Source organism: Dipodomys merriami, unplaced genomic scaffold, assembly GCF_024711535.1.
Source record: "Dipodomys merriami isolate MVZ:Mamm:240054 unplaced genomic scaffold, mDipMer1.0.p SCAF_19, whole genome shotgun sequence".
Lineage (NCBI taxonomy): Eukaryota > Metazoa > Chordata > Mammalia > Rodentia > Heteromyidae > Dipodomys > Dipodomys merriami.
Window position 1 is genome coordinate 4,802,019 of NW_027203270.1, and position 26,578 is coordinate 4,828,596.

The following is a 26,578-nucleotide window of genomic DNA, read 5'->3' on the forward strand; positions in this document are numbered from 1 at the left end:
ATTCATCTAAGCCCAGGAAATTCAACCAATGTTGACAGCTTGAACCCCGATTTGCTGGGTGTGAAGTTGTAGTCTGAATTTCTGACTCTAATGGGGCTTTAGTGTCTAGTAAGAGGGAAGAGAAAGTCTGGCAACCAATGAGAATGTAGGGTTCTGTGCAGGAACAGCACAGGGGAACCTAAGTTTTGGATCCTCCATAAGTAGAAGTTTGGAGGACCAGTCAGTAACTGTGGGTCTTGAACAGTTCAGATGGAGAAAGAGGAGCATAAATTGCAAAGGCCTCCCTGTAGGATGGCTCTAACTGGGTCCCCAGCAAAGGGTTCTGTTGACTCAAGCGTGTCAAGCCCAGACTCCGTGGCACAGAACACGAGGGAACACCGGAAACCTAGGGTGCTTGGTATGGCTTCGCGGCCCGAGGCAGGAGGCACGTGGCGGTTGGCGGGAAAGCCTTGGGGGCGGGGCCTCGGCTGGCGTGCCACCGCGCGCCACGTCATCCTCCAGCCGCGCTCCCTCCCTTCGCTTCCAGTCGCACGCGCGGAAGTAAACAGCCTGACGTCATCAGGGTGCGACTGCGCTCACTCCCCCCCCCCCTCACCCTCCCTCCCCCCCACAATCTCCTCACATCACTGGACGTGCTCACCTCCGCTCCGGGCCAGGTCTATGTCCCGGTTTCCTGCCGTCGCGGGCAGGGCGCCAAGGCGGCAGGAGGAAGGTGAGCGGTCGAGGGAGCTCCAGGAAGAGCGGCCGTCGGTGGTTTCCATCGCGGATAGAGGTGCGAACCGTGGGCGGGGAGCGGAGTGGGGGGGGGGTGGGAACGCTGGGGAAAGACAGCAGGAGTTTGTTACGGCCTGAGGGTTGGGAGGCTGAAAGTCCGCCCTGGGGTAGGCTGAGAAGAATGTCGGGGTGCGGGGGGCGCGAAGCCGTGGCGTCCTCCTGTTCCTCCCAGCCTGAGGCGAACTTTGAGACTAGTGAGCACTTTGCCTTCGAGGGGGGCGGTCCCAAGCCCAAGTTGGGAGAAAACCTTTTCGGGGGGACAAAAAGTGAACCCCAAACGCCGATATGCGTTCTGCTGTTAAACAGACTCCTAAAGCCTTTGTTCTCTACCCGTTCATATCCCCCCCCCCTCCCTCCTCGGGCCGCCAGCCTGCCTTTGGGTACGGTATGAAGGGAGCCAGTTTCCAGGAGCCAGTTTCCATGGTTACCCACCACTTGGCCTTCTGGGATATCAGTCACTCTGAACAGGGACCTAACTTGAACCATGAATCAGAAGCAAACACAGGTGCCTTCCAATTCAGCTGAGAGTTTTCTGCGGTGTTCTAGCTCTTGGTCTATTGTTTAAGAAAATTGGGGTTTTGTGCGTCTGTGTAGGTAATGCTTGCACATGCACTGCCTTGTGCCAAACCCACTTTGTCAAGTACTTTTGAGTTAGGTATGAACAAAGCCTGAAGTTTGATTTCACCAAAAAGTTATTTCAAGCTTATAAACCTCCTCCAGTGAATTGTTCATAGATGATGTAACTGGAAAGTCATGGATTGATCCCTTCCAACCCTAGAATTCGATGCCTTTGCAGTTCTAAGAAATTATCAGATATCTTCATAGGTCTTTTAATTGTGCAATTATTTTTTTCTGTTATAACAGAGGAGAAAGGATGCACATCACAAGAGGGAGGAACTACTCCAACTTTTCCTATTCAGAAACAAAGAAAAAAGCTTATTCAAGCTGTAAGGGACAATTCATTCCTTATTGTTACTGGAAATACTGGAAGTGGTAAAACAACTCAGCTCCCAAAGTATCTATATGAAGCAGGTAAAATTTTATTCTGGGTGACTTTGGAAGTATTTAAAAAATACCCATTTTAAGGTTAATAGGACTTCTGTTGTTTTATAATTCTAACTCTCATATTATCTCCTTTGCAGCTCTTTTTTTAGAGTAGTACTTGGATTTGTATTTAGGACTTTATGATTGCTGACTTTTTTCCTTTAGATTATTTTTCAGGTAGGATCTCGTCCTTTTTTGCCTAGTCTAGTCTCATACTTTGATCCTTATATTCACATTCTGCTGCCTAGCTGGAATTAAAGGTGCACACTACTTATGCCTAGCTTATTTGTTGAGATAGGGTTTTACTAGTTCCTTCCTCCCCTCTTGACTAGCCCTGAACCATAATCTACTCAATTTCCACCTAATGAGTAGCTGAGATTACAATCCTTTGCCTCTTCTTCTTCTTCTTCTTTTTTTTTTTTTGTCAGTCATGGGGCCTGAACTCTGGGCCTGGGAGCTTGCTGTCCCTCAGCTCTTCAGCTCAAGGCTAGTGTTCTACCATTTGAGCCACAGCACCACTTCTGGCTTTTTCTGCTTATGTGGTACTGAGGAGTCAAACCCAGGGCCTCATGCATGCAGGCATGAGAGCCACCTTCCCAGCCCCGATCCTTTGCTTCTTTGTGGCCTTATTTCAAATTCAGGAATTAGTTGGGATGACAGATATTTCTGCTTTAATTACAGTAATAATAGGAGAATGAAAGGAATGTGTTAATTTTCTTCTATAGACTGTGGCTCTCTTGCATTAGGGTATTAGCTATTTGGTATTGAAGTAATATTGAGGAGGAAGGAATGTATTGATATCTGTTGCTGACATTAGTTTTTATTGGTTCTTTCTCTAGAGCATTATCAGATAATTGTTTATTTCTTGATTCTGCCAGGACTAGGCTAGCTAACATATAAAACCCATAAGGGAGATTGGCACAGTATTGCAAACTTGTATAATCCCAGAACTCAGGAGCTGGGGCAGAATGATTGAAAATTCTAGGGCAGTCTGGGATACATAGTAAGAATTTGCCCCAAAAACAAAACAAAATGAGCCTGGCACTGGTGGTTCATGACTGTAATCCCAGCTACTCAGGCTGAGATGTAAGGATCGCAGTTCAAAGCCAGCCCATGCCAAAAAAAAAAAAAAAATCCCTGTGAGACTCTTATCTCCAATTAACCACACAGAAAACAGAAGTGGCACTGGGCTCAAAGTGGTAGACTGCTAGCCTTGAGTGAAAGCTCAGGTACAGTGTCCAGGCCCTGAGTTCAAACCCCATGACTGACAGAAACAAAACAAAACAAAATTCCTAGTCTTTCTGTTCAGTATGAGAAAAGTTTCTACTGTAAGATTGGTAAAGAACTTTATTATAGGATATAGTTCACTAATATTTCTTACTGAGTGTGATGTATCAAACTCAAGTTGCCAGCCATTAAATCATACCACTAACTTGTATACTAGTAGGAAGAAAAAGTAACATGAAGAACTAGGATGTGTAAGCCAGGCACAGGTGGCTCATGCCTGTAATCCTAGCTACTCAGAAGGCTGAGATCTGAGGACCATAATTTGAAACCTGGGTAGGAAAATCCATGAGACTCTTTAATAAACTACTCAGAAAAATTCAGAAGTACACTGTGGCTCAAGTGGTAGAATGCTAGCCTTGAGCACAATGAAGTTCAGGGATGGTGCCCAGGCCAAGGTCAAGCCCCAGGACCAGCAAAAAGAAAAAAAGAAAGAAAGAAAAAAAGAACTAAGGTGTGGCTCAGTTGGTTATCAAGTGCTAGGCCCTGAGTTCTACCCCCTATTTTTAAAAAAGGGTTGGAAAGTCTGTGGGATTCTTATCTCCAGTTAACCACCAGAAAACCAGAAGTGGCGCTGTGGGTCAAATGGTAGAATGCTCGGCTTGAGCTGAAGAGCTGAGGGACAGCGCCCAGGCCCAGAGTTCAAGCCCCATGACCGACCAAAAAAAAAAAAAAAGGTATAATCAATTGTAAGATGAATCTCCATTTCCAGAGAAAATGAATAGTAATAACAAGCCTGCAAGAAAATGAATAATATAATGTGCCTGCAAGAATCAATAAAAAGTAGTATATTTAATTCCAGGATTTTTTTTTTGGGGGGGGGAACAAAATTTTTCCTTTATTTTAAGAAGTGTGTAGTATTTTATGGATTTCTAGGTTTTAAAATTGTTTGCCAGTTGTGGTAGTGTGCACTTGTAGTTTCAGCTGCTTGAGAGACTGAGGTAGGAGAACTGATTTGTCTAGGAACTCGAGGCCTATCGGGGAAATAATGAGAACTTATCTAAAAAAGTCAAGAAAGTATTATAAGGAAATTAGAAAGAAAAAAAAAGAAAAACTCAAACATAATTAAAATATATACCTTTAGGGCTTGGAATGTGGCTTAGTGGTAGAGTGCTTGCCTAGTATGTATGAAGCCCTGAGTTTGATTCCTCAGTACCACATAAGCAAAAAGATGGAAGTGGCACTCTTGCTTAAGTGGTAGATTGCTTGCCTTAAGTAAAAGAAGGTGGTCAGGGACAGTGCCCACGTCCTGAATTCAATCCCTAGGACTGGCAAAAAATAAATATACTTTTAGAATGGAAGTGTATATGTATGTGTGCGTGCGCACACTCACGTGTGTGCATATGTGTGTGGGGGGGGGTACTGGGGTTTGAACATAGACCTTGTAGTTGCTAAGCACCTCTACCACTGAGCTATGTCTCTTACCCTCAAAAATATATATTCTTGGGGCTGGGAAGGTGGCTCAGTGGTAGAGCGCTTGCCTTGCATGCCTGAGGCCCTGGGTTCGATTCCTCAGCACCACATAAAAAACAAAAAACAAAAACAAAAAAAAAAACAAAAACAAAAACAAAAAAACAATAAGTTACTTGGCTGGGAAGGTGGCTCAGTGGTAGAGCGCTTGCCTTGCATGCAAGAGGCCCTGGGTTCGATTCCTCAGCACCACATAAGCAAAAAGAAAAAAGCCGGAAGTGGCGCTGTGGCTCTAATGGTAGAGCGCTAGCCTTGAGCTGAAGAGCTGAGGGACAGCGCCCAGGCCGAGAGTTCAGGCCCCACAACCGGACCCAAAAAAAAAAAAAAAAAAAAATATATATATATATATATATATATATTCTTGATGCATTCTTGTTTTTAATTAATACTTAAATATCTGTGATGCAAATGTAGTACAATAGGATTTTCTTTTGCAAGGATTCAAACCACTTGTATTGATTGATCAGAAATAATTTTGTTCTAGTAGGAAGAAGATATCACTAACTAACTTTTTTTCTTCTTTTTAAACTTCTGGTTATGGTAGGGTTTTCACAGCATGGTATGATTGGTGTGACTCAGCCACGAAAAGTAGCTGCCATATCAGTTGCTCAGAGGGTTGCTGAAGAAATGAAATGTGCTTTGGGATCCAAAGTAGGATACCAAGTTCGTTTTGATGATTGCAGCTCTAAGGTATAAAAGTTGTTTATATTTAAGTACTTAAGTGTTTATATTTAAGTACTTAAGTTTATATTTAAGTGACTTAAAATGGAAAAAGTTATGATAGGGGTTTTTAATGTGTATGAAAAATGCCAAATATATATTTTATATCGTATAGACTAATATATAATGTACATTATATATAGTATATATAGCTCTCTCCCACTGAGCTATATCCCAGCCCTTAGTTTTGTGAGGCAGGATCTTACAATGTAGCTCAGGCTGATTTTGAACTCACTTTGTAGTCCAGGCTGGCCTGATCCTCCTGCTTCTACCTCCTTAGCTGGGATATAGGCATGTACCATGATGTTTTATGAAACATTTTAAATTTCAAAATTCCATTTTTTTTCTTACATTTTTAAAATTTTTATTTATTTTTGTCGGTCGTGAGGCTTGAACTCTGGGCTTGGGTGCTGTCCCTCAGCTCTTCAACTCAGGGCAAGTGCTCTACCACTTGAGCCACAGTGCCACTTCCGGTTTTCTGGTGGTTAATTGGAGATAAGAGTCTCACGGACTTTCTTGCTTAGGCTGGCTTTGAACCGTGATCCTCAGATCTCGGCCTCTTGAGTAGGATTACAGGCATGAGCTACTAGTGCATGGCTTTCCATATTTATTTTAAAGAAACAAAGCCCTAGATTAGAATTAAAACATTGTTAATGCTTTAGCTCTGAGGTAGCTGATATTTAACCCATTTTTTTCTCTCAGTTCATTAGTGAAAATAATGTTTATTTTTCTTAGGACTCTCTTATTTTACTGTTTTAAAGCCATAAAGTCCTTGATATGTGGGTTATGCTTGAACCTAAAATTTTCTTTAATGTTGTTAAATGTATATAACCTAAAATTTACTGTTTCAGTCATTTGTTGGTGTATAATCCTATGGCATTAGGTACATCTACAATTCAATGTTGTGTATTTTCAGAATTTTGTTCAGTATTTTCAGAATTTTTCATCATGCCAAACAGAAACTGTATGTGTTTAACAATAAATTAAAACTTCCTATTCCCCAGCCTCTCTACCGTTTAGACTACTTTCTAGAAATTTGTCTACTCCAGGAATTTCATAAGTGAAATCGCACAATATTTTGTATTTTCTGTTGCTTATTTCACTTAGCATGTTTAAGAGTTCATATAGTGTTTTTATTTTTTCTTTTTTTTAATTATCTTCAGTTGTGCAAAGGCATTGTATTTATCAAATCAATTTTTGAAGTCAATGGAAAAATGATAATTTAATAAAGTTAGCTTTCCTTTTTGTTTTTAAGGCCGTTAGGTCCTTAGCTGTATAAATCATGTTTCATAATTGACCATAAATATCAGACTATTTTAGGAGCTTGTTTCAGTCATATTGATTTGATCACTGAATGTCTGTATGTGGGGGTAGAATTTAGTTGAGGAAGTAGTGCTACATATTTGTGATGTTGAGAATTGATTTGCTCTGCTGGTTTTTTAACATTAGGAAACAGCAATCAAATACATGACAGATGGGTGTTTACTGAAACATATTCTGGGAGATCCAAATCTTACCAAATTCAGTGTCATAATTTTGGATGAAGCTCATGAGAGAACTCTAACTACAGTGAGTATTAATATTTGCTTATCTGTTTTTATTAACAAGTAGTTCATTTGATTGGGTAGCTTTTATTGTACAGAGAATTGGCACCTCTTACTTACATTGTAATCAGTTGAAATAGAAATTACTTGATTTAGGATAGCCATGTACTTAAAATAGATTGACTGTTAAATTTATTTGTGACTTAATAGACTTTACTTTTCTTTCAGGATATTTTATTTGGTTTATTAAAGAAGCTATTTCAAGAGAAGTCTCCAAACAGGAAGGAACATTTAAAAGTGGTAATAATGTCAGCAACTATGGAGTTAGCCAAGCTTTCTGCGTTCTTTGGAAATTGTCCTATATTTGACATACCTGGAAGGCTTTATCCAGTTAGAGAAAAATTCTGCAATTTGATTGGCCCACGAGACAGAGAAAATACTGCATATATTCAAGCGGTATTACTTGACATCTTTTTATGTCTTTTATTTGAATCTGTAATTTTTGTTAATTGAGTAGTTTGGTAATTCATTTGTTCTCTGTTTTTTAATGTTTTAGATTGTAAAAGTGACCATGGATATTCATTTGAATGAAATGGCTGGAGATATCTTAGTGTTTCTGACAGGTAAGCATTCCATATCAGATTGTACAATGTCATATGTTGTGTGCATGTGCGTGTGCGTGTGTGTGTATGTATGTATGTATGTATTTTATGTTTGGTGTTGTTTGTTGTCTATACTGACCTTGAACTTTTGGGCTCAAGCAGTCCTCCCGCCTCATTCTCCAAGGAGCTGGTAGAGCAGGTGCATACTGTTATGCCTGGCTAATATTTACTATTTGTAAATAGTGGATGTAGAGTACTACCTCTTTTGGGATGGGTACTCTTTTCTTTTTTTTTTTTGGTCAGTTGTGGGGCCTGAACTCTGGTCCTGGGTGCTGTCCCTGAGCTCTTCAGCTGAAGGCTAGCGCTCTACCACTTGAGCCTCAGCCCCACTTCTGGCTTTTTCTGCTTATATGGTGCTTATATGGCCTCATGCATGCAAGGCAAGCACTCTACCACTGAGCCACCTTCCTAGCCCCATGGGTACTCTTTTCTTGACTTTTGCCCTGTTTATTACCATCTGGATAGATTAGATAGTATACAGAATGCCAAATTTGTTAGTAAAAATGTGAAATATACGGACACTTTTGTTTTTGTTTTTGGTTTTTTTTTGGGGGGTCTGGTCATGGGGCCTGAACTCTGGGTCTGGGCGCTGTCCCTCAGCTCTTCAGCTCAAGGCTAGCGCTCTACCACTTGAGCCACAGCGCCACTTCCGGCTTTTTTCTTTTTGCTTATGGTGCTGAGGAATCGAACCTAGGGCCTCATGCATGCAAGGCAAGCACTCTACCACTGAGCCACCTTCCCAGCCCTACACGGACACTTTTGTAAAGACTAACTGGTAAATGACATCCTACCAGTTTCTTTTTGCTTTGAGTAGTGGAATGATACTAGATAATAGCAGTACATTAAGTATGGAATCCATGTATTATGGTGAAACTTATGCCCTATTTTTTGAGTTTCTTAAAACAGTTATATCCTCAACTAGTGTATCTTTTTAAGTAGTATTATCCTGCTAGTAGGAAAGAGTCTTGTTTTTAAGTCATATTATAGTTCATCTCCTATTCTGCCTTGTGTTAATGTCAGAAGTGAGACATTATAACAATTTGTTTTCCTTTTGGAAGTTACTACTTACTTGAAGTACCTAAATTCAGTGTCTCCTGGATGTTTCCCTTATCTGTACAATGGTAAATTTGTTCTTACCAAGGAGAAAGGCTTGAAGGTGATAAACACTTTTTCTTTAGAAATTTTACCCTTCAAACTGGTGTATTTTTGATTTCAGGTGTGTATGTGTGTCTGTGTGTCTGTGTGTGTGTGTTTGTGTGTGTGTGAGAGAGAGAAAGAGACAGAGACAGAGAGACAGAGACAGAGACAGAGAATGAGAAGATAGAGCCAGCTCTAGGGCTAGAACTCAGGACCTAGGTACTATCAGCTTTTTGCTCAAAACCAGTGCACTATCACTTGGGCCACAGGTCTGCCTCTGTTTTTTTGGTGCTTAATTGGACATGAGTCTCACAAATCTAGGGTGGCCTTGAACCAGGATCCTCAGATCTTAGCTTCCTGAGTTGCTAGGTGTGAATCACAGGTTCCCAGCTGCTTTCAGTTTTATTGATGCGGTTTGATACATCTAATGTGTTTATGTACTGTAGATCAAATGACTGATTAATTGAAACTATTAGGAAAGACTAATTTTAATGCAGACTTCAAAAAATATTTTAAATAAATTTTGCTGTTCATTTGCTGAAGTTATCCTTCCTTCCTATTTCAGGCCAGTTTGAAATTGAAAAAAGTTGTGAGTTACTTTTTCAAATGGCAGAGTCTGTTGATTATGATTATGATGTTCAAGATACCACTCTAGATGGCTTGTTAATATTGCCGTGTTATGGATCTATGACTACAGGTAAATCTTTACTTGGATAGAAAATATGACTGGTTCTTAAAGCTCTTTATTGAAATATATAAATACATACGTACACCCAACAGAAAGTACATGGATCTTAAGTGTTTAGATAACAAATTTCAACAACTGACCTTGCTTTTGTTACTAAGACACAGATCATAACCAAGATCATGAAATAAGACATTAAGAGAGGTGTCATTCCTCAAGAGAAGAACCTTAGATAACCCTTTTATGTTATTAAGTTAGACTATGTCATGTTTTAGCAGAACAGAAATAGTGGTGGTGATTCTTTAAGGATGATAATTTCTTAGTAGTAGCGCAAATCAAACATAATTTGCCCTTGCTTCAGAATTTTTACACATATATATCCAAATATATCTAGGACTAAACATAGTGGATTTTTTTCCCTGTTTTAGTTAGCCATCAATTAGTCTGTACTTCAAGAATGATCTATTTTTTGGGAGGGGTCCGGTCGTGGGGCCTGAACTCTGGGCCTGGGCGCTGTCCCTCAGCTCTTTACCTCAAGGCTAGCACTCTACCACTTGAGCCACAGTGCCACTTCCGGCTTTTTTTTTCTGCTTATGTGGTGCTGAGGAATTGAACCCAGGACCTCATGCACGCAAGGCAAGCGCTCTACCACTGAGCCACCTTCTCAGCCCCTTTTTCAGACACTTCTGATGGAGAGCTTTTGCTACTTTTCATGGTTATTCCTTCACTTTTTTTTTTTTTTGGTCAGTTGTAGGGCAGGGCCTGGACACTTTTGCTCAAGACTAGCTCTTTACCATTTTGAGTCATAATGCCACTTTCTGGTTTTCTGTTGGTTAATTGGAGATGAAAGGCTTATGGACTTTCCTGTTCAGGTTGGCTTTGAATTGCAATCCTCAGATCTCAGCCTCCTGAGTAGATAGGATTATGGCGCTGAGAAGGTGGCTCAGTGGTAGAATGCTTGCCTTGCATGCATGAGGCCCTGGGTTTGATTACTTGGTACCACATAAGCAGAAAAAGCCGGAAGTGGCGCTATGGCTCAAATGGTAGAGCGCTAGCCTTGAGCTGAAGAGCTGAGGGACAGCACCTAGGCCCAGAGTTCAGGCCCATGACTGACCCCCCCCCCAAAAAAAAATGATTACATGCATGAGTCACAATTACCTGGCTCATTCACTTTCAAATCAACTTTATTCTAAAGAAAAAACAAAGGAATCATATGTTAACTCTTATTTTCATATTTGCTCCTAATATTGTTGAGGTTAGGTTTTTGGTTTTTTGGGTTTTTGTTTTTTTTTTTTTTTGCCACTCCTGGGGCTTGAACTGTGGGCCTGGGCACAGTCCCTGAGCATCTTTTGCTCCAGGCCAACACTCTACCACTTGAGCCACAGCACCACTTCCCTTTTTTTCTGTGATTAGTTGGAAATAAGAGTTGGCTGGCTTCAAACTGCATTCCTTCTGAATAGCTGGGTTTACAGGTGTAAGCCACTGGTGCTCATTGAAGTTAGAATTTGTAAGTTCTTTTTTTTAATTAATGGAATTTGATGTGTAAAACTAGGGGCTGGGAAGGTGGCTCAGTGGTAGAGCACTTGCCTTACATGCATGAGGCCCTGGGTTCAATTCCTCAGCACCACATAAGCAAAAAGAAAAAAGCCGGAAGTGGCGCTGTGGCTCAGGTGGTAGAGTGCTAGCCTTGAGCTGAAGAGCTGAGGAATAGCGCCCAGGCCCCACAATGGGACCCCCCCCCAAAAAAAAAAAAAGAGAAATTAGCCTATTGGATTTTGACTCAGGTTAACATTTAAATGTTTTTTTTATCTTTTATGATTTTTATGACTTTTTTTGTTGAGTTAGGCAGTTTTTAGTTCTTATATTTTAAAGTTTAGGAATATATGTGTTAGTTAAGAACCTTAGCCCCTGTGCTAGTTTGGAAGTCTCTTATGTGATATTAGGCTCTTGCTCTCAATTTTCTGCATATAAAAGGGAATTTTAAATCATTATTAGATATTTAATGTTCTCATTATTGTCTGGAATTTGATCTGCTGGCTCTTTCCTGAGTAACTTTGTAACTAAGTTCAAAACTCATGATGGCTGGGCGCTGGTGGCTCACTCACACCTGTAATCCTAGCTACTCAGGAGGCTGAGCTCTGAAGATCGAGGTTCAAAGCCAGCCCGGGTAGAAGAGTCCATGCGACTCTTTATCTCCAATAAATCACCAGAAAACTGGAAGTGTGCTGTGGCTCAAGAGGTAGAGTGCTTGCCTTGAGCTGAAGAGCTGAGGGACAGCACCCAGGCCCAGAGTTCAAGCCCCACAACCAAAAAAAAAAAAAAAACCCCAACAAAAAACGATGGTTGCTTTGTTATTAAATATATTTTTCTATATGAAATAAATGTTTTTTCATCTTATTGCCACACTGAAAGTAAATTGGTATCTGCTATTGTCTCTGTATTAACTTTCACAAATAAGAATTTTATATTATTAAAGGCTCTAGTCACAGCTTGTTTCTCAAATCTCACCTCTCTGTACGTTTGTATTTTCACTTTGTAATACAGTGGTAATGGCTTGAAGTTCTTTCCTCTGGGATAATATTTAATTATCTGGTTCTTTGGGTTACTCCTTCCCTGAGGCTGTTGCCAGCAGTTCCTCTTTGGCAAAGTTGTCCTCCCCAAAACATAACTTTAAGATATCTTTATCTTCTTGTTTTCTTGGTTTCTGCTTTTGAGTGGTTGTCTTCAAGGATTCATCTTTCACTTCGAAGGATGATTCATGAGCACTGCCTCTTCAGTCTCACTCCCCTATCTTGAACCTCCTGTGTCTCCTAAATGGGCTTTTTGGTCTGTGTATCATATCACCCCAGATCATTGAATCTATGCAAGTGGCAAGTTATACAGATAGATGTCCTTTTACTGTTGTTTTGTCCACTTCATTTCCTCCTTTATTCATGCATTGCTAGAGTTGGGATCCTCATTTAGCTTTCCTGAGTTGTTTCTATATTCTGCTGACTTATTTTTCCTGATTTAATTTACTGTCTTCCCTGAAATGGTAAGCATAATTTTTCCAAGAATGTAACTCTGGTTTTGTTAGTCTTCTAGTACTGACAGCTGTTCCCTACTTCCAATGGAATTAAAATGCCAACTTAATATTCTCTTTCATTATCCTTCCAGCATGACTATAACTGGCTTTTAGCCTTATTTCCCAGTATATGTAATTTCTTAGGTTATGAATGGTAAAGCTGTGAGATTGGGTGTGAACAGAGCTATTGCTGAATAGTTGTTTATTTTAGTTTCCCTTTTGATTTCCAAGAGCACTATCAAAGGTAAACTGATTTCCTATGCTTTTGGGACATTAAAGTTTACTTGAGAGGGAGGAGAAGAACAGTGGTTTCTTGCCTGTTTCCTGTAAAAAAAATAAAATAAGGGTTAAACAGTGTTCAACATTTTATTATTTTTGTGCTGGTCCTGGGGCTTGAATTCAAGGCCTGAGTGCTGTCCCTGAGCTTTTTATTTTTGCTTAACACTAACACTCCCAACTTGAGCCACAGCTCTACTTCCAGCATTTGCTAATTGATTGGAGATAAGAGTCTTACAGACTTTCCTTCCCTGGCTGGCCTCAAACTTGAATCATCATATCTCATCTTCCTGAGTAACTAAGGATCTCAGGCATGAGGCATAGCACCTGGCCATTAACTATTTATTAACTATTTTTATTTAATTTTTTTGTGCCAACTGGGGCTTGAAATTAGCGCCTCCTACTTGGCTTTTTCCATGTGCTTGCTGGCACATTACTTGAGCCATGCCTCTACTTCCTGCTTTCCTGGTTAATTGAAGATAAGAGTCTTACAGATTTGTCTGCTTCTGGCTGGCTTTGAACAGAGGTCCTCAGATCTCAGCCTCCTAAATTTCTAGGGTTATAGTTTTAAGCCATTGGTGCCTGGCTGAAGTAGATATTATATGTATATATACATATGTATATAATATATATATATATTTTTTTCTTCTAGGCTAGCTATGAGAGTGGCTTTTATTTATTTATTTATTTTTTGTCAGTTGTGGGGCTTGAACTCTAGGCCTGAGCACTGTCCCTCAGCTCTTCAGCTCAATGCTAGCTCTCTACCACTTGAGCCACAGCACCACTTCTGGCCTTTTCTGTTTAGGTGTTGCTGAGGGATCGAACCCAGGGCCTCATGCATGTGAGGGAAACACCCTACCGCTGAGCCACCTTCCTAGCTCCAAGAGTGACTGTTTTAAAGACAAATTTTAAATGTTTTCCAAATTGACAACCAAAATTTTCATCTGTCAAATATGGAGATTATATTAGATTATATTGGACTACACATAGCTATCACTAATGTTCTATCAGGGTAGGAATTGTTTTTGTTTTTCTTCCCTCATCCTTTTTGTGATTCTGCTTTTGCGGTTTCCTTATCTTGAACTGCCATCCATTTTTCCTCCTTCCTTCTCACTGGTTGAAATCCTGCTGTTTCACTTCACTAGTGTAGTCAACTTCATAAAAACCTTTCCTGTTTTTCTTCCTCACACAATACTTTGATCTTTTCCTCATTTGAACTTCTCTTGCTTTCTTGTATCTCTGTTACACTTAACACATTCTACCCTGTGTTATAATTGTCTTATGCCCTCTATGAAATTATAAACTTCTTGAGGGCAAGTATTCTGTACTGTATGTTGAATCATACTCACTTTATTTAACTGAATTCCAGACCTTTATTTTCTTCTAAATTCTTTTAATGTTTTAAACACTATAGCTCTCATACATTTTCCTTCTTATAACTTGCTTGTTTTTGTGGGCTTATGCAGTTTTTTTTTAAATAAATGTGGGTGTAGGCAAACTAAATCTCACAAAATACTAAACTGAAATGTACCAGTTTTATAAAATACAAATATTTACATGGAATTAGAGAATTTTAGCACTGAAAGTAATCATTTGAAATTTAGTGCTTCTTAGCCTTTTGGGAGGGTTGGGAAGGTTCATGTGCCTTTAGAAAGGTTATAAAAACCATAGCTTTTTTCTCTAGAAAAATGAAGAACATATGGCACATTATATGCTTCTATAATGAGACGTCTTATTTACAGATAATCAGGCTTCTTATTTACAGAAAGAGGCACATGGCATTAATGCATTTGATAAGTGATTAATCAGTAGAGGGTGATAAAACAATATCTGTATTTCTAGAATATACAAAGAAAAGGAACCAGATGGGAGAGAAAAAGGCTAGTGATATTCCTGCGAAAAATTTTACTCTGTTGAATCATTTTTTCCTTGTGGAATCTCTTTTTTTTTTTTTTTTTGGTCCGGTCGTGGGGCCTGAACTCTGGGCCTGGGCACTGTCCCTTAGCTCTTCAGCTCAAGGCTAGCGCTCTACCACTTGAGCCACAGTACCACGTCCGGCTTTTTTCTTATGTGGTGCTGAGGAATTGAACCCAGGGCCTCAGACATGCAAGGCAAGCACTCTACCATTGAGCCACCTTCCCAGCCCTCTTGTGGAATCTCTTAAATAAACATATAATTATGAATTATATTGCAAGTAAATAAAATAAGGAAAATATTTAAAATCACAAAGATCCTACCAAGTAGTAATCACTGTTAACATTTTTGAGATACATTGGAGACATTGTCCTGAACCTTTTCTTTATATATTAAAATACATTTTTATTGTTTAGTTTTTTTAAGCAAAATGGGATTATATATTTATGCTATTTTGTGTTTCTTTTTTATCTTGGCAAAAAATATTAAAGCATAAAAAAAGACCAAAGACTTACTTGCACTGTACAAAATTAACAATGTCTTAGTGTATTTCCTCTAGTTTTCTTTAAGAAAAATTACTTGGTTGAGAGAAATAAATATACTGTTTTTATTAAAGACAATTCAACATGTACACTTAATTTCATAGATAAAAAGTAAAGATAATACCTCAAATTATTCTACTAGGAATAGCTATATGTGTAACAGGAAAAACATTATTCATACATCTCTATGTGTGTATGTGTACATATATAGAAGCATAAGTAGATACAAACCTTGATTGAAATACTTTGTTAAAGGTAGGCATAGTGGCAATGCCTGTAATATCAACACTTGGAAGGCAGAGGCAGGAGAAAGGCAAGTTTTTTTTTGTTTGTTTTTTTTTGTCGGTCGTGAGGGCTGAACTCTGGGCGTAGGCACTGTTCCTCAGCTCTTCAAGGCAAGCGCTTTACCACTTGAGCCACAGCACCACTTCTGTTTATGTGGTACTGAGGACTGAGGAATCGAACCCAGGGCCTCATGCATGCAAGGCAAACACTGTACCACTGAGCCAACTTCCCAGCCAGAAAGGCAAGTTTAAGTCTAGCTTTGATTATTATAGCAAGACTTGTCTCAAAAAAAAAAATACTTTTAAGTGAAATTATATTTGTTTTTTTTAAGTATTTACTTTTCCTTGAATTTACTTAAAGAGATTGTTTAATGTTTACCACATAAAATAATCTTTTTATTAAAGATTAAAAACATGAAAAATGTTAAGATGTCTTGTTTCTGTCTTTAAAGATATATTTGATTGGGGATCTTATACTGTTAATTCCCTAATGTAAAAGATGAGGACAAAAATCACTTTTCATCCTCTGTATCTTCTCTGACTGATTTTTGTTAGTTCATGTTATTGTTCAGATATCTTCAGTACTCACAATTAATCCTTTTAATACGTTTTCCCATTAATTCTTCAGTCATTTAGGTTAGCTGTATTTTAATCCTTCCTTTTTTTCAAAATATGAGTTCTGTACTCTCTTTTTATGTTTGAGAATGTGTGGCTTTTGCCTTTATATTTAAACTACTTCTTGGCTGGGCTTTATGTTCTTGGGTCACACTTTCTTTTCCTTAGAACTTGGTAGACGTTATCCAGTTGTCTTCTGGCATTGAATGTTGCTGCGGAGAAGTCTGAGGCCAGCCTGATTTTTTTTCTCTTCCTTGTAAGTGATTTGTTTTTTTCTGTCTGATTGCCTGAAATTTTCTGTTTTTATCCATGACTTCAGGAGTTTCAGTTAGGTATTTTTGGTATTAAAATCTCTTGAAATTTGATGTACTTATTTTTGAAATCAAGTTATTGAGATATAATTTACATACACTAATAATATACATACAAAATTATTGTTTTAAGTGCACAACATATTGAATTTTGACCATGTATATTCCTATTGAACAGTCACCATCACAAACATGAAGAAAATTTCTACTGTGGTCTTTTTGATCTGCAGCCTCCAATTCATCTCAAGGACATTCTTTTTTTTTTTTTTTTTTCCCCAGTAGTGGGGCTTGAACTCTGGGTCAAGGACATTCTCATATAGAGTCTTTGAATATAGTTTGTTGTTTTTCTGTTTCAGGGTACCAGTTATTCTGCTGTTAGATTTTTTTCTGTTCCCCATATTTTTAGTTTCTTTCTTTTTTTTTTTTTGGTCGGTTGTAGGGCTTGAACTCTGGGCTTAGGCGCTGTCCTTGTGCTCTTCAGCTCAAGGTGAGTGCTCTACCATACCACTTGAGCCACAACTCCAGTTCTGGTTTTCTGGTGGTTAATTGGAGATAAGAATCTCATGGACTTTCCTGCCTGGGCTGGTTTTGAACTGTGATCCTCAGATCTCAGCCTTCTGAGTAGCTAGGATTACAGGAGTGAGCCACCAGTGCCAGACTGGGCTGTCTTTTGAACTGTGATCGTTAGATCTCATCCTCCAGGGGAATATGAGCCCCCAGTGTCCAGCCTTAAGTCATTGTTTACTCCCCCTAATATGACTTCTACATGTCAAGGCAGGGTTTGAGCTAGATAGTGCTTTTTACCTGTTTGCTTCTAAATCTTTTTTTTCTTTGACAATTTTGAAGTTTATTGCATTGTTATATTTCTCTTATTCATATATACATATACATCAGCACTCTTTTGTGATTTGGGCGAGGGGAAAACAATATTTGGGATGAGATATTTTATGAAGAAGATTCAGTTGCCAAATATATATTTATATATCTTCTGTAGGAACATTACCCAGTACCTTCGTTTCTTGATAGTCTTTCTGTCTCTATGGCAACTTTTTACCCTCCTTACTAATAACATTGTAATGCCGTATCAGGTTCTGAGATAGAATAATCATAAAGGAAGTATTGAGAATTGCTTTCTTTTCGTGAAAAACATTCGTTTATTTTCCTCTTTTCTGCCTGGAGAGTGAAAACTCACTTTAAGAATATCGATATTAGCCGGGCGCCGGTGGCTCACGCCTGTAATCCTAGCTACTCAGGAGGCTGAGATCTGAGAATCGCGGTTCAAAGCCAGCCTGGGCAGGAAAGACCGTGAGACTCCTATCTCCAATAAACCACTAGAAAACCGGAAGTGGTGCTGTAGCTCAAGTGGTAGAGCGCTCGCCTTGAGCTGAAGAGCTGAGGGACAGCGCCCAAGCCCAGAGTTCAAGCCCCATGACCGACAAAAAAAAAAAAAAAAAAAAAGAATATCGATATTTATTATTTTCAATTCCTTTAAAAACAAAATTGGCTTGTGTTTGTAACTGAAATATGGTGTAAAGTATGTGGGAGAAATTTAAAATGTGAAACAATTGTCTTTTTTAAACAGTAGTTTCAAGACTTAATTTTGTGTTGAATAAAATGTTATGAATTTTGCTTAAACTGAAGGCTATATAAAACAAATCTTTTAGCAATGGATTGATTAAAAAACAGATTGATTATGTGTAAATATGTTCAGAAAGGACATTGCTTTGTTTTTTTTTGTGGAGATGTAGCTTGAGATAATATTGTCACTGTATATCCCAGGCTGGTTTGGAATTATGTAGCATAGGCTGGCATTGAACTTGTGATGCTTGTGTGCCTCTACCTCCTCAGTTATGTATCATCATGACTAGTTTAGAAAGGCATTCCTAGGGGCTGGGAAGGTGGCTCAGTGGTAGAAAGCTTGCCTTGCATGCATGAGGCCCTGAGTTCGTTCGATTCCTTAGCGCCACATAAGCAGAAAAAGCCGAAAGCGGCACTGTGGCTCAAGTGATAGAGTGCTAGTCTTGAGCTGAAGAACTGAGGGACAGCATCCAGGCCCCAAGTTCAGGCCCCACTACCAGCAAAAAAAGAAAGACATTCCGAACTTTGCAAAATGTTATGGTAGAGTTTTAAAGGTACAATCTTAATGTTTATTTTTCTACTAAAATTTTAATCAATTATTCAATAACCATTTATTGAGAACTTAAAATGAGGCAGACATTTATCTAGGTACTTAGGATATGCCTTAAAAGACAGCTTTTGTCCTCATGAAGTTACATGTAGTGAATAAATAGATAATAAATTCATAAACATAAACTATACAGTAGTACATTAGTCATCTGAACTATCTAGAAGAAGTAAGCTACTATCTATGTATAGAAATGCCTAAATATTCACGCTTAAACTTTTCATCATATTCTCCAAAGCCTGAATAATTTTATTGTGGTTTATTTTTTATTTATTTATTTTTTTTTACTTTTTTTTTTTTTATTGTAAAGATACTATACAGAGGGTTACAGTTACATGAGTGAGGTAATAAGTACACTTCCACTTCCTCTTGAATATTGTTACCCCCTCCATTGTTTTCCCCCTACCATCCCCTCCCTCCCTCCCTTCCCCAAGGTTCTTTTTTTTTTTTTTTTTTTGATTGTGATTAAGTGATTACTTAATTTCCGGAAATTCGCAGTATTGTGGAATAATGATGCTCATTTAAAGTCACAAGTTCATTCTAACTTTCCTGGAGCAAATTGTCTATCACAGTCTGTAATATATAACGGTGCTCATATGTTATATACCATATATGTGATCAGCAGCATGGGGATATTTAGTAGTGGTTCAACCAGATGAGTGGGAGTTCTTTGTTTCTTAAGTCCTGTTAGTTTTATCATATCACCTAACATTTTGGATTCATCATCCACTTATCAGGGAGACCATGTACTGTTTGTCTCTTCGTTCTTGGCTTACCTCGCTCAACATGATTCCTTCTAGCTCCATCCATTTCCCTGCAAATGCCATTATTTTGTCATTTCTAATGGCTGCATAATATTCCATTGTGTATAGATACCACAATTTTTGGATCCATTCATCTGTGGTGGGGCATCTAGGTTGTTTCCATATCCTAGCTATTGCGAACAGTGCTGCAATAAACATGGAGGTGCACGTGTCCTTGTATATTGGTTCCTGTTGTTCAGGGTAGATGCCTAGAAGTGGTATGACTGGGTCGTAAGGGAGGTCAATCTTTAGCTTTCTAAGGACCCTCCAGACTGCTTTCCAAATGTGGTTTATTTTTTAATGTTGTCCAGACACTTGGGCTCAAGAAATCATCTTGCTTTAACTTCCAAAGTAGCTGGATACAATACCAATTTTCCAAGTCACCTTTCTAGCACTTTTTTATTTGACAAATTAATTTTAGAATGATGTAAAGAAGTATCATGTAACTCTGTTAAGTTTGTTTGCCTGTTAATATGTAAATCTTGGACCATGCACTTCATCTCCTTTCCCTGGGTTTGAGTTTTCTCAGCTGTAAAATCAGGTGGTTGACCTAGTTTAAAATTGCTTATCTATGCCATTCTTTTCTTTCTTAACTAATAGTTCAACTTTGGTTTGTTTTATTACTTTGCACATGAATATTTCTAAGTTTACTTGAAAACAATTTTTCACTTAAGTTTTTAAGTTGTTGTTTTTTTTTTGGGGGGGGGTCTGGTCGTGGGGCCTGAACTCTGGGCCTGGGTGCTGTCCCTCTGCTCTTCAGCTCAGGGCTAGCGCTCTACCACTTGAGCCACAGCACCATTTCCGGCTTTTTTCTTTTTGCTTATGTGGTGCTGAGGAATCGAACCCAGGGCGTCATGCATGCAAGGCAAGTGCTCTACCACTGAGCTACCTTCCCAGCCCTTAAGTTGTTTTTTTTTTTTCCCTCATAATGCTGGAGATTGTACTTAGGGTCTTGCACATGCTAAGCAAGCAGTGTACTACTTGAGCAATACCCCTAGCCCCATTTTAAGATTTTCTTTTTTTTTTTTTTTTGCCGGTCATGGGGCCTGAACTCTGGGCTTGGGCGCTGTCCCTCAGCTCTTTAGCTCAAGGCTAGCTCTCTACCACTTGAGTCACAGCGCCACTTCCAGCTTTTTCTGCTTATGTAGTGCTGAGGAATCGAACCCAGGGCCTCATGCATGCAAGGCAAGCACTCTACCGCTGAGCCACCTTCCCAGCCCCCATTTTAAGATTTTCTTGGCTGCTGATTTTCTGGAAATCACATAGAAGGCATTTTTAAAAGTTTTGTTTACCAAGTAATGTATATACTACTATATTAATATATAATGTATAATAAAAAACAAAATGTTTTGAATGCTGGGCACCAGTGGCTCATGCCTGTAATCCTAGCTACTCAGAAGGCTGAGATCTGAGGATTGTGATTCAAAGCCAGCCCAGGCTGGAAAGTCAATGAGACTCTTATCTCCAGTTAAGTACCAGAAAACCGGAAGTGGTGCTGTGGCTCAAGTGATAGAGTGCTTGCCTTGAGCTAAAGAGCTGAGGGACCTCACCCAGACCCAGAGTTTAAGCCCCATGACTGACCAAAATAAAAAGTTTGGGCTGGGAATGTGGCTTAGTGGTAGAGTGCTTGCCTAGCATGTATGAAGTCCTGGGTTCAATTCCTTAGTACCACATATACAGAAAAAGCCAGAAGTGGTGCTGTGGCTCAAGTGGTAGAGTGCTAGCCTTGAGCAAAAGAAGCTCAGGGTTAGAGCCTAGGCCCTGAGTTCAAGCCCCAGGACTGGCAAAGAGAGAGAGAGAGAGAGAGAGAGAGAGAGAGAGAGAGAGAGAGAGAGAGAGAGAGAGAGAGACAGAGACAGACAGAGAGAGAGAGAGAGAGAGAGAGAGAGAGAGAGAGAGAGAGAGAGAGAGAGAGAAAAGGATGCTGTGAAAAATATAAACACAAATACTAAGAATTTCTTTCTGTGTTGCAGTACTTTTGCCATATTCTCCTTGGAATATTTCTAATCTTTGGATATCACTGAAATAGAGGATTAACCAACTCCCTTGAAGATTTGTGATCTTTCCTTTTATCTCACTCCCAAGTCAGCTATCCTTTCAAATACTTAACATCCTAGAATTTGTCACAGTCATAATTTCTGAGTCCTACCATTTTGAAAATGATATGATGCTTTCTATTTCTTCCAACTCTACTGTTACCAATCTAACACTTTGCAGAACACATTCATACTCATCCTTCTCCAACTTTCACTTAGCTCTTGTTCCTTGCCAACACTTCCAACTCTGTTGTATTTTCTGCTTAATCTGGTAGGGGAGGGTGGGTGAGTGGAGTTTGGACAACCCATTTCTTATTTCAGTCATGTCTCTTAAGGCCTGAGAAGTACCTAGAATGTAGACACACTCTCAACATCTCACTAGTTTGTTCTTTTCTCTAATCTCTCAGGGTACTTTAGTTACTTCTCTGTGGTTTACAAATTTACTTTTCTTTATTCCTGTATACTAGCTTTCAAATTTAAAATCTTCTTGGACCTTACTCCAGGTTCACCAGAATCAGACTCCCCTACTTAGGGGAATTAATTTATTCCTGGTGCTATAAAGTGTACAGAAGTGCAAGAGAGCATATTATAGACATTGGTGCTGGAGCTTACCCTTCACTAGTGGAAATGAGTGTGGTGTTACTTCTTTTGAGAGGTAATTATTAGTTAGGCAGTCATATCTCTCACCCCCAAAGCAAAAAGTGTTAGCTCATCAGTCTTTTTTCTGTTTTTTTGGTTGGTCATGGGGCTTGAACTCTGGGCTTGGGGCGCTGTCCTTGCACTCTTCAGCTCAAGGCCAGTGCTCTACTGCTTGAGCCACAGTACCACTTCCTGGTTTTCTAGTGGTTTATTGGAGATAAGAGTCTCACAGACTTTCCTGCCCGGGCTGGCTTTGAACCGAGATTCTCAGATCTCAGCCTCCTGAGTAGCCAGGATTACAGGCGTGAGCCACCAGCACCCGGCTAGCTCATCAGCCTTTAAGGTCTTCAATTTGTTCATGGATTGGCTTTAGGGAGTCCGAATTTATTAACATTATTTGTGTATGTGTGTGTGTGTGTGTGCGTGTGCGTGTGTGTGTGTGTGTGTGTGTGTGTGTGTGTACATATGTGAAATCCACAGTTTTATACATATTCTTAAATAGAACCATGACCTAGGTAAAGGAGTTTGCTCTAGAGGTGGTTTTACTATAATCATCTATGACTCCACTTAAAAATATTAACAGTGAAAGATTGTATTTTATATTTAAGATTATTAAAGAGGAGAAGAAAACATAACTTTCAATTAAAAAAATGACCGCTTCAAGGTATGAGGGTGACAAGGACATATTATAAACCAGTATTTTTGTTTGTTACATGTATTTTAGATCAACAAAGGAGAATATTTTTACCACCTCCACCTGGAATTAGAAAATGTGTCATATCCACCAATATTTCTGCAACATCTTTGACGATAGATGGGATCAGGTACAACTTTTGACATTCTCCTAATTCAAAGAAACCTCTGTAGTTTTCTTTTTCCAGTACAGGCAAATACTATTAAGTAACTTGCTTTAAAATGTTGCTTTAGTGAATTAGAGACTTACTGTTGGTCCTAACTTAATTCTGTACCTGACTTGTTTTCTATTTATTTGACTTAAAGTTGTGTTTAAAGGCTATTAAGGATTGATTTTGAATCTATTAGAATGGTCTAGATCTGACTTTGAAGTATATTTAATTTCTTTTATTGGGATATAAACAAGTGATATTTAGTACATTTGCAGTATGTATCTCTATTTTAGAACATTTAACCACCTTGTCCATTAAGCAAGTACCCCACATTCGGCTTCTTCACTTTCGCCCCTAGCAACCACTAGTGTAGTTTTCATTTCTATTCTGGATATAGCATATAAATGGAATTATACAATATATGACTTTTTATGTCTCATTCTTTTACTTAGCATGTTTTAAAGGTTCATCATAAAGTAGCATGTATCAAACAGTATTTCATTGTACATCTACCCTTTGTCTTTAGTGAACATTCAGATGGATTTTTATTTACGTTGGGGCTATGAATATTAATCTACAAATATTTATGTACTTGTTTCAGTTATTTTTGCATGCATATTTTGTAATGAAATTGCATTTTAAGATTTATTTATGTTAGTTGTGAGGCTTGAACTCTGGGCCTCGGCACTGGTCCCTTAACTCCCCAGGTAAAGGCTAGTGCTCTACCACTTGAGCCACAACACCACTTCCAATTTCCTGGTGGTTAATTAGAGATAAGAGTCAAATAAGCCGGGCGCCAGTGGCTCACACTTGTAATCCTAGCTACTCAGGAGGCTGAGATCTGAGGATCGTGGTTCAAAGCCCGCCGGGGCAGGAAAGTCCGGGCAGGAAAGTCCGTGAAACTCTTCATTTCTTTCTTTTTTTTTTTTTTTTTTTTTTTTGTCGGTCGTGGGGCTTGAACTCTGGGCTTGGGCGCTGTCCCTCAGCTCTTCAGCTCAAGGCGAGCGCTCTACCACTTGAGCTACAGCGCCACTTCCCGTGAAACTCTTCAATAACCACCAGAAAACCGAAAGTGGAGCTGTAGTTCAAGCTAGAGCGCTAGCCTTGAGCTGAAGAGCTGAGGGACAGTGCTCAGGCCCAGAGTTCAAGGCCCACAACCGGCCAAAAAAAAAAGAGTCAAATGGATGGGGCTGGGAAGGTAGCTCAATGTTAGAGCGCTTGCCTTGCATGCATGAGGCCCTGGGTTCAATTCCTCAGGACCACATAAGCAAAAAAGAAAAAAAGCTGGAAGTGGTGCTGTGGCTCAAGTGGTAGAGCGCTAGCCTTGAGCTGAAGTGCTGAGGGACAGTGCCCAGGCCCAGAGTTCAGGGCCCACGACTGGAACTCCCCCCCCCCCCCCACCAAAAAAAAAGTCAAATAAACTTTCCTTCCTGGGCTGGCTTTGAACCCCAATCCTCAGATCTAGCCTCCTGAACAGCTAGGATTACAGGCATGAGCCACCAGCGCCCAGCTAAAATTTATGATTTTGAGCATTAAAAAATCTTTATTTTCAAGGCATATTTGAGTGTTTGCCTTTGCATTTTATTTTTATCTGTTTATTTTTTGGTGGTACTGGAGTGACATGATCTTGTATTTAAAGAACCCCATGGGGGGCTGGGAAGGTGGTGGTAGAGTGCTTGCCTTGCATGCATGAGGCCCTGGGTTCGATTCCTCAGCACCACATAAGCAGAAAAAAAAAAAACCAAGAAGTGGCACTGTGGCTCAAGTGGTAGAGCGCTAGCCTTGAGCTGAAGAGCTGAGGGACAGCGCCCAGGCCCAGAGTTCAGGCCCACGACAGGACCAAAAAAAAAAAAAAAGAACAACCCTGGCTCCACTCCCAAGTTAATCAAACTAATTCCAAACTTTGGCAGAGTAGCAGGGTATAAAATTAAACCTCAAAAATCAATGGAGGGGGGCTGGAAAGGTGGCTCAGTGGTAGAGCGCTTGCCTTGCATGCGTGATGCCCTGGGTTTGATTCCTCAGCACCACATAAGCTAAAAGAAAAAAGCCAGAAGTGGTGCTGTGGCTCAAGTGGTAGAGCGCTAGCCTTGAGCTGAAGAGCTGAGGGATAGCACCCAGGCCCAGAGTTCAGGCCCCACGACTGGACCCCCCCCCCCCAAAAAAAAAAATCAATGGAGGGCTGGGAAGTTGGCTCATGTTAGAGTGCTTGCCTTTCATGCATGAGGCCCTGGATTCGATTCCTTAGCACCACATAAGCAGCAAAAGCCGGAAGGGGCACTATGGCTCAAGTGGTAGAACGCTAGCCTTGAGCTGAAGAGTCGAGGGACAGAGTTCAGACCCCACGACTGACAAAAAAAAAAATCAGTGGATTCAGGATTTTATGCTTGCTCTGCTTGCTTGTTTACTTTCCTAGCTAGGTGGTACTGGGGCTTGAATTCAAGGCATAGGTGCTATCCCTTAGATTTATCAGTTAAGGCTAGTCTTCTACCCTGTAGCCAGAGTTCTACTTCCAGCTGTGTGTGTGTGCGTGTGTCCGTCCATACGTCCGTCCATCTGTCTGTCTGTCTGTCCGTCCGTCCGTCTGTCCGTCCGTCCGTCCGTCCGTCCGTCCGTCCGTCCGTCAGTCCGTCCGTCCGTCCATCCATCCAGTTTTGTATTCTTATCTTACTTAACATAAAAAATAATGTCGTTTATCAAAGGGAGAACCTAAAGTGGTTAAAAATAAATGTCTCTCCTTTAGTTTCTAGAAACTTAACCTGTTTTCCTTCTTTCTTTAGATATGTGGTAGATGGTGGCTTTGTGAAACAGTTAAATCACAACCCTAGGTTAGGGTTGGATATCCTCGAAGTGGTTCCAATTTCAAAGTAAGTGTCTCTGTTTGGCCTTTTTGTTTAAAGAACAGTTGATATATAATTATATATAATTTCTACTTTATTTAGGGATAGGAAGAAAATTGTTTAGAAAACTCACAAAACAATTTGGGGGCTCTTTTTTCTTTTTTAGAAGTGAGGCCTTACAGCGAAGTGGCCGAGCTGGAAGGACTGCTACAGGAAAATGTTTTCGGATTTACAGTAAAGACTTTTGGAACCAATGTATGCCTGACCATGTGATTCCTGAGATTAAGAGAACTAGTTTGACATCTGTTGTTCTGACCTTAAAGTGCCTTGCCATACACGATGTCATAAGGTATGTATGTAGGCAAGTTCGAAAAAAAAATGTATTTGAGTGAAGTCAGGTCATTTTTCAAAATTGTTTTGCAAACTCAGCTGCTGGTGTCTCACACCTGTAATCCTAGTTACTCAGAAGGCTGAGATCTGAGGATTATGGTTCAAAGCTAACTTGGGCAGGAAAGTTTATGAGATGACTCTTTGTAATAAACTACTCAGAAAAAGCCAGAAGTGGCGTTGTGGCTCAAGTGGATAGAGTGCTAGCCTTGAGCCAAAGAAACTCAAGAGATACTACTCAAGCCCAGAGTTCAAACCCTAGGACTGTCAAAAAAATAAAAAATTAAAATGTTTTTACAGTTAGATGCTAGCAGCTCACACCTGCAATCTTAACTACTCGGGAGGTTGAGATTTGAGGATTGTGTTTTGAAGCCAGTCTGGGCAGGAAAGTCAGTGGGACTTATGTTCCATTAATCTTCAGAAAACCAGAAGTGGAACTGTGGTTCAAATGGTAGACCTCTAGCAAAAAAAGTCAAGGACAGTGGCTAGGCCCTGTGTTTGAGCCCTAGGACCAATGCAC

General features: G+C 39.7%; 1 protein-coding gene across 2 annotated transcripts in view; it reads left to right on the top strand.

The window, feature by feature from the left end:
• Positions 1 to 601: 601 nt before the first annotated feature.
• The window catches only part of Dhx40 (DEAH-box helicase 40), a 43,184-nt gene continuing 17,207 nt past the window's right edge, over positions 602 to 26,578 (top strand). Inside the window, exons 1-10 of one of the 2 annotated variants that reach the window (XM_070027050.1) lie at positions 602 to 772; positions 1,639 to 1,806; positions 5,117 to 5,262; positions 6,742 to 6,861; positions 7,065 to 7,292; positions 7,393 to 7,459; positions 9,201 to 9,332; positions 22,714 to 22,813; positions 25,612 to 25,698; positions 25,838 to 26,020. In XM_070027050.1, coding sequence (XP_069883151.1) covers positions 661 to 772; positions 1,639 to 1,806; positions 5,117 to 5,262; positions 6,742 to 6,861; positions 7,065 to 7,292; positions 7,393 to 7,459; positions 9,201 to 9,332; positions 22,714 to 22,813; positions 25,612 to 25,698; positions 25,838 to 26,020 — 1,343 coding nt within the window. In that variant the 5' untranslated portion in view covers positions 602 to 660. The remainder of the gene's footprint in view (positions 773 to 1,638; positions 1,807 to 5,116; positions 5,263 to 6,741; positions 6,862 to 7,064; positions 7,293 to 7,392; positions 7,460 to 9,200; positions 9,333 to 22,713; positions 22,814 to 25,611; positions 25,699 to 25,837; positions 26,021 to 26,578) is intronic. The other variant, XM_070027051.1, reaches the window with a different exon arrangement.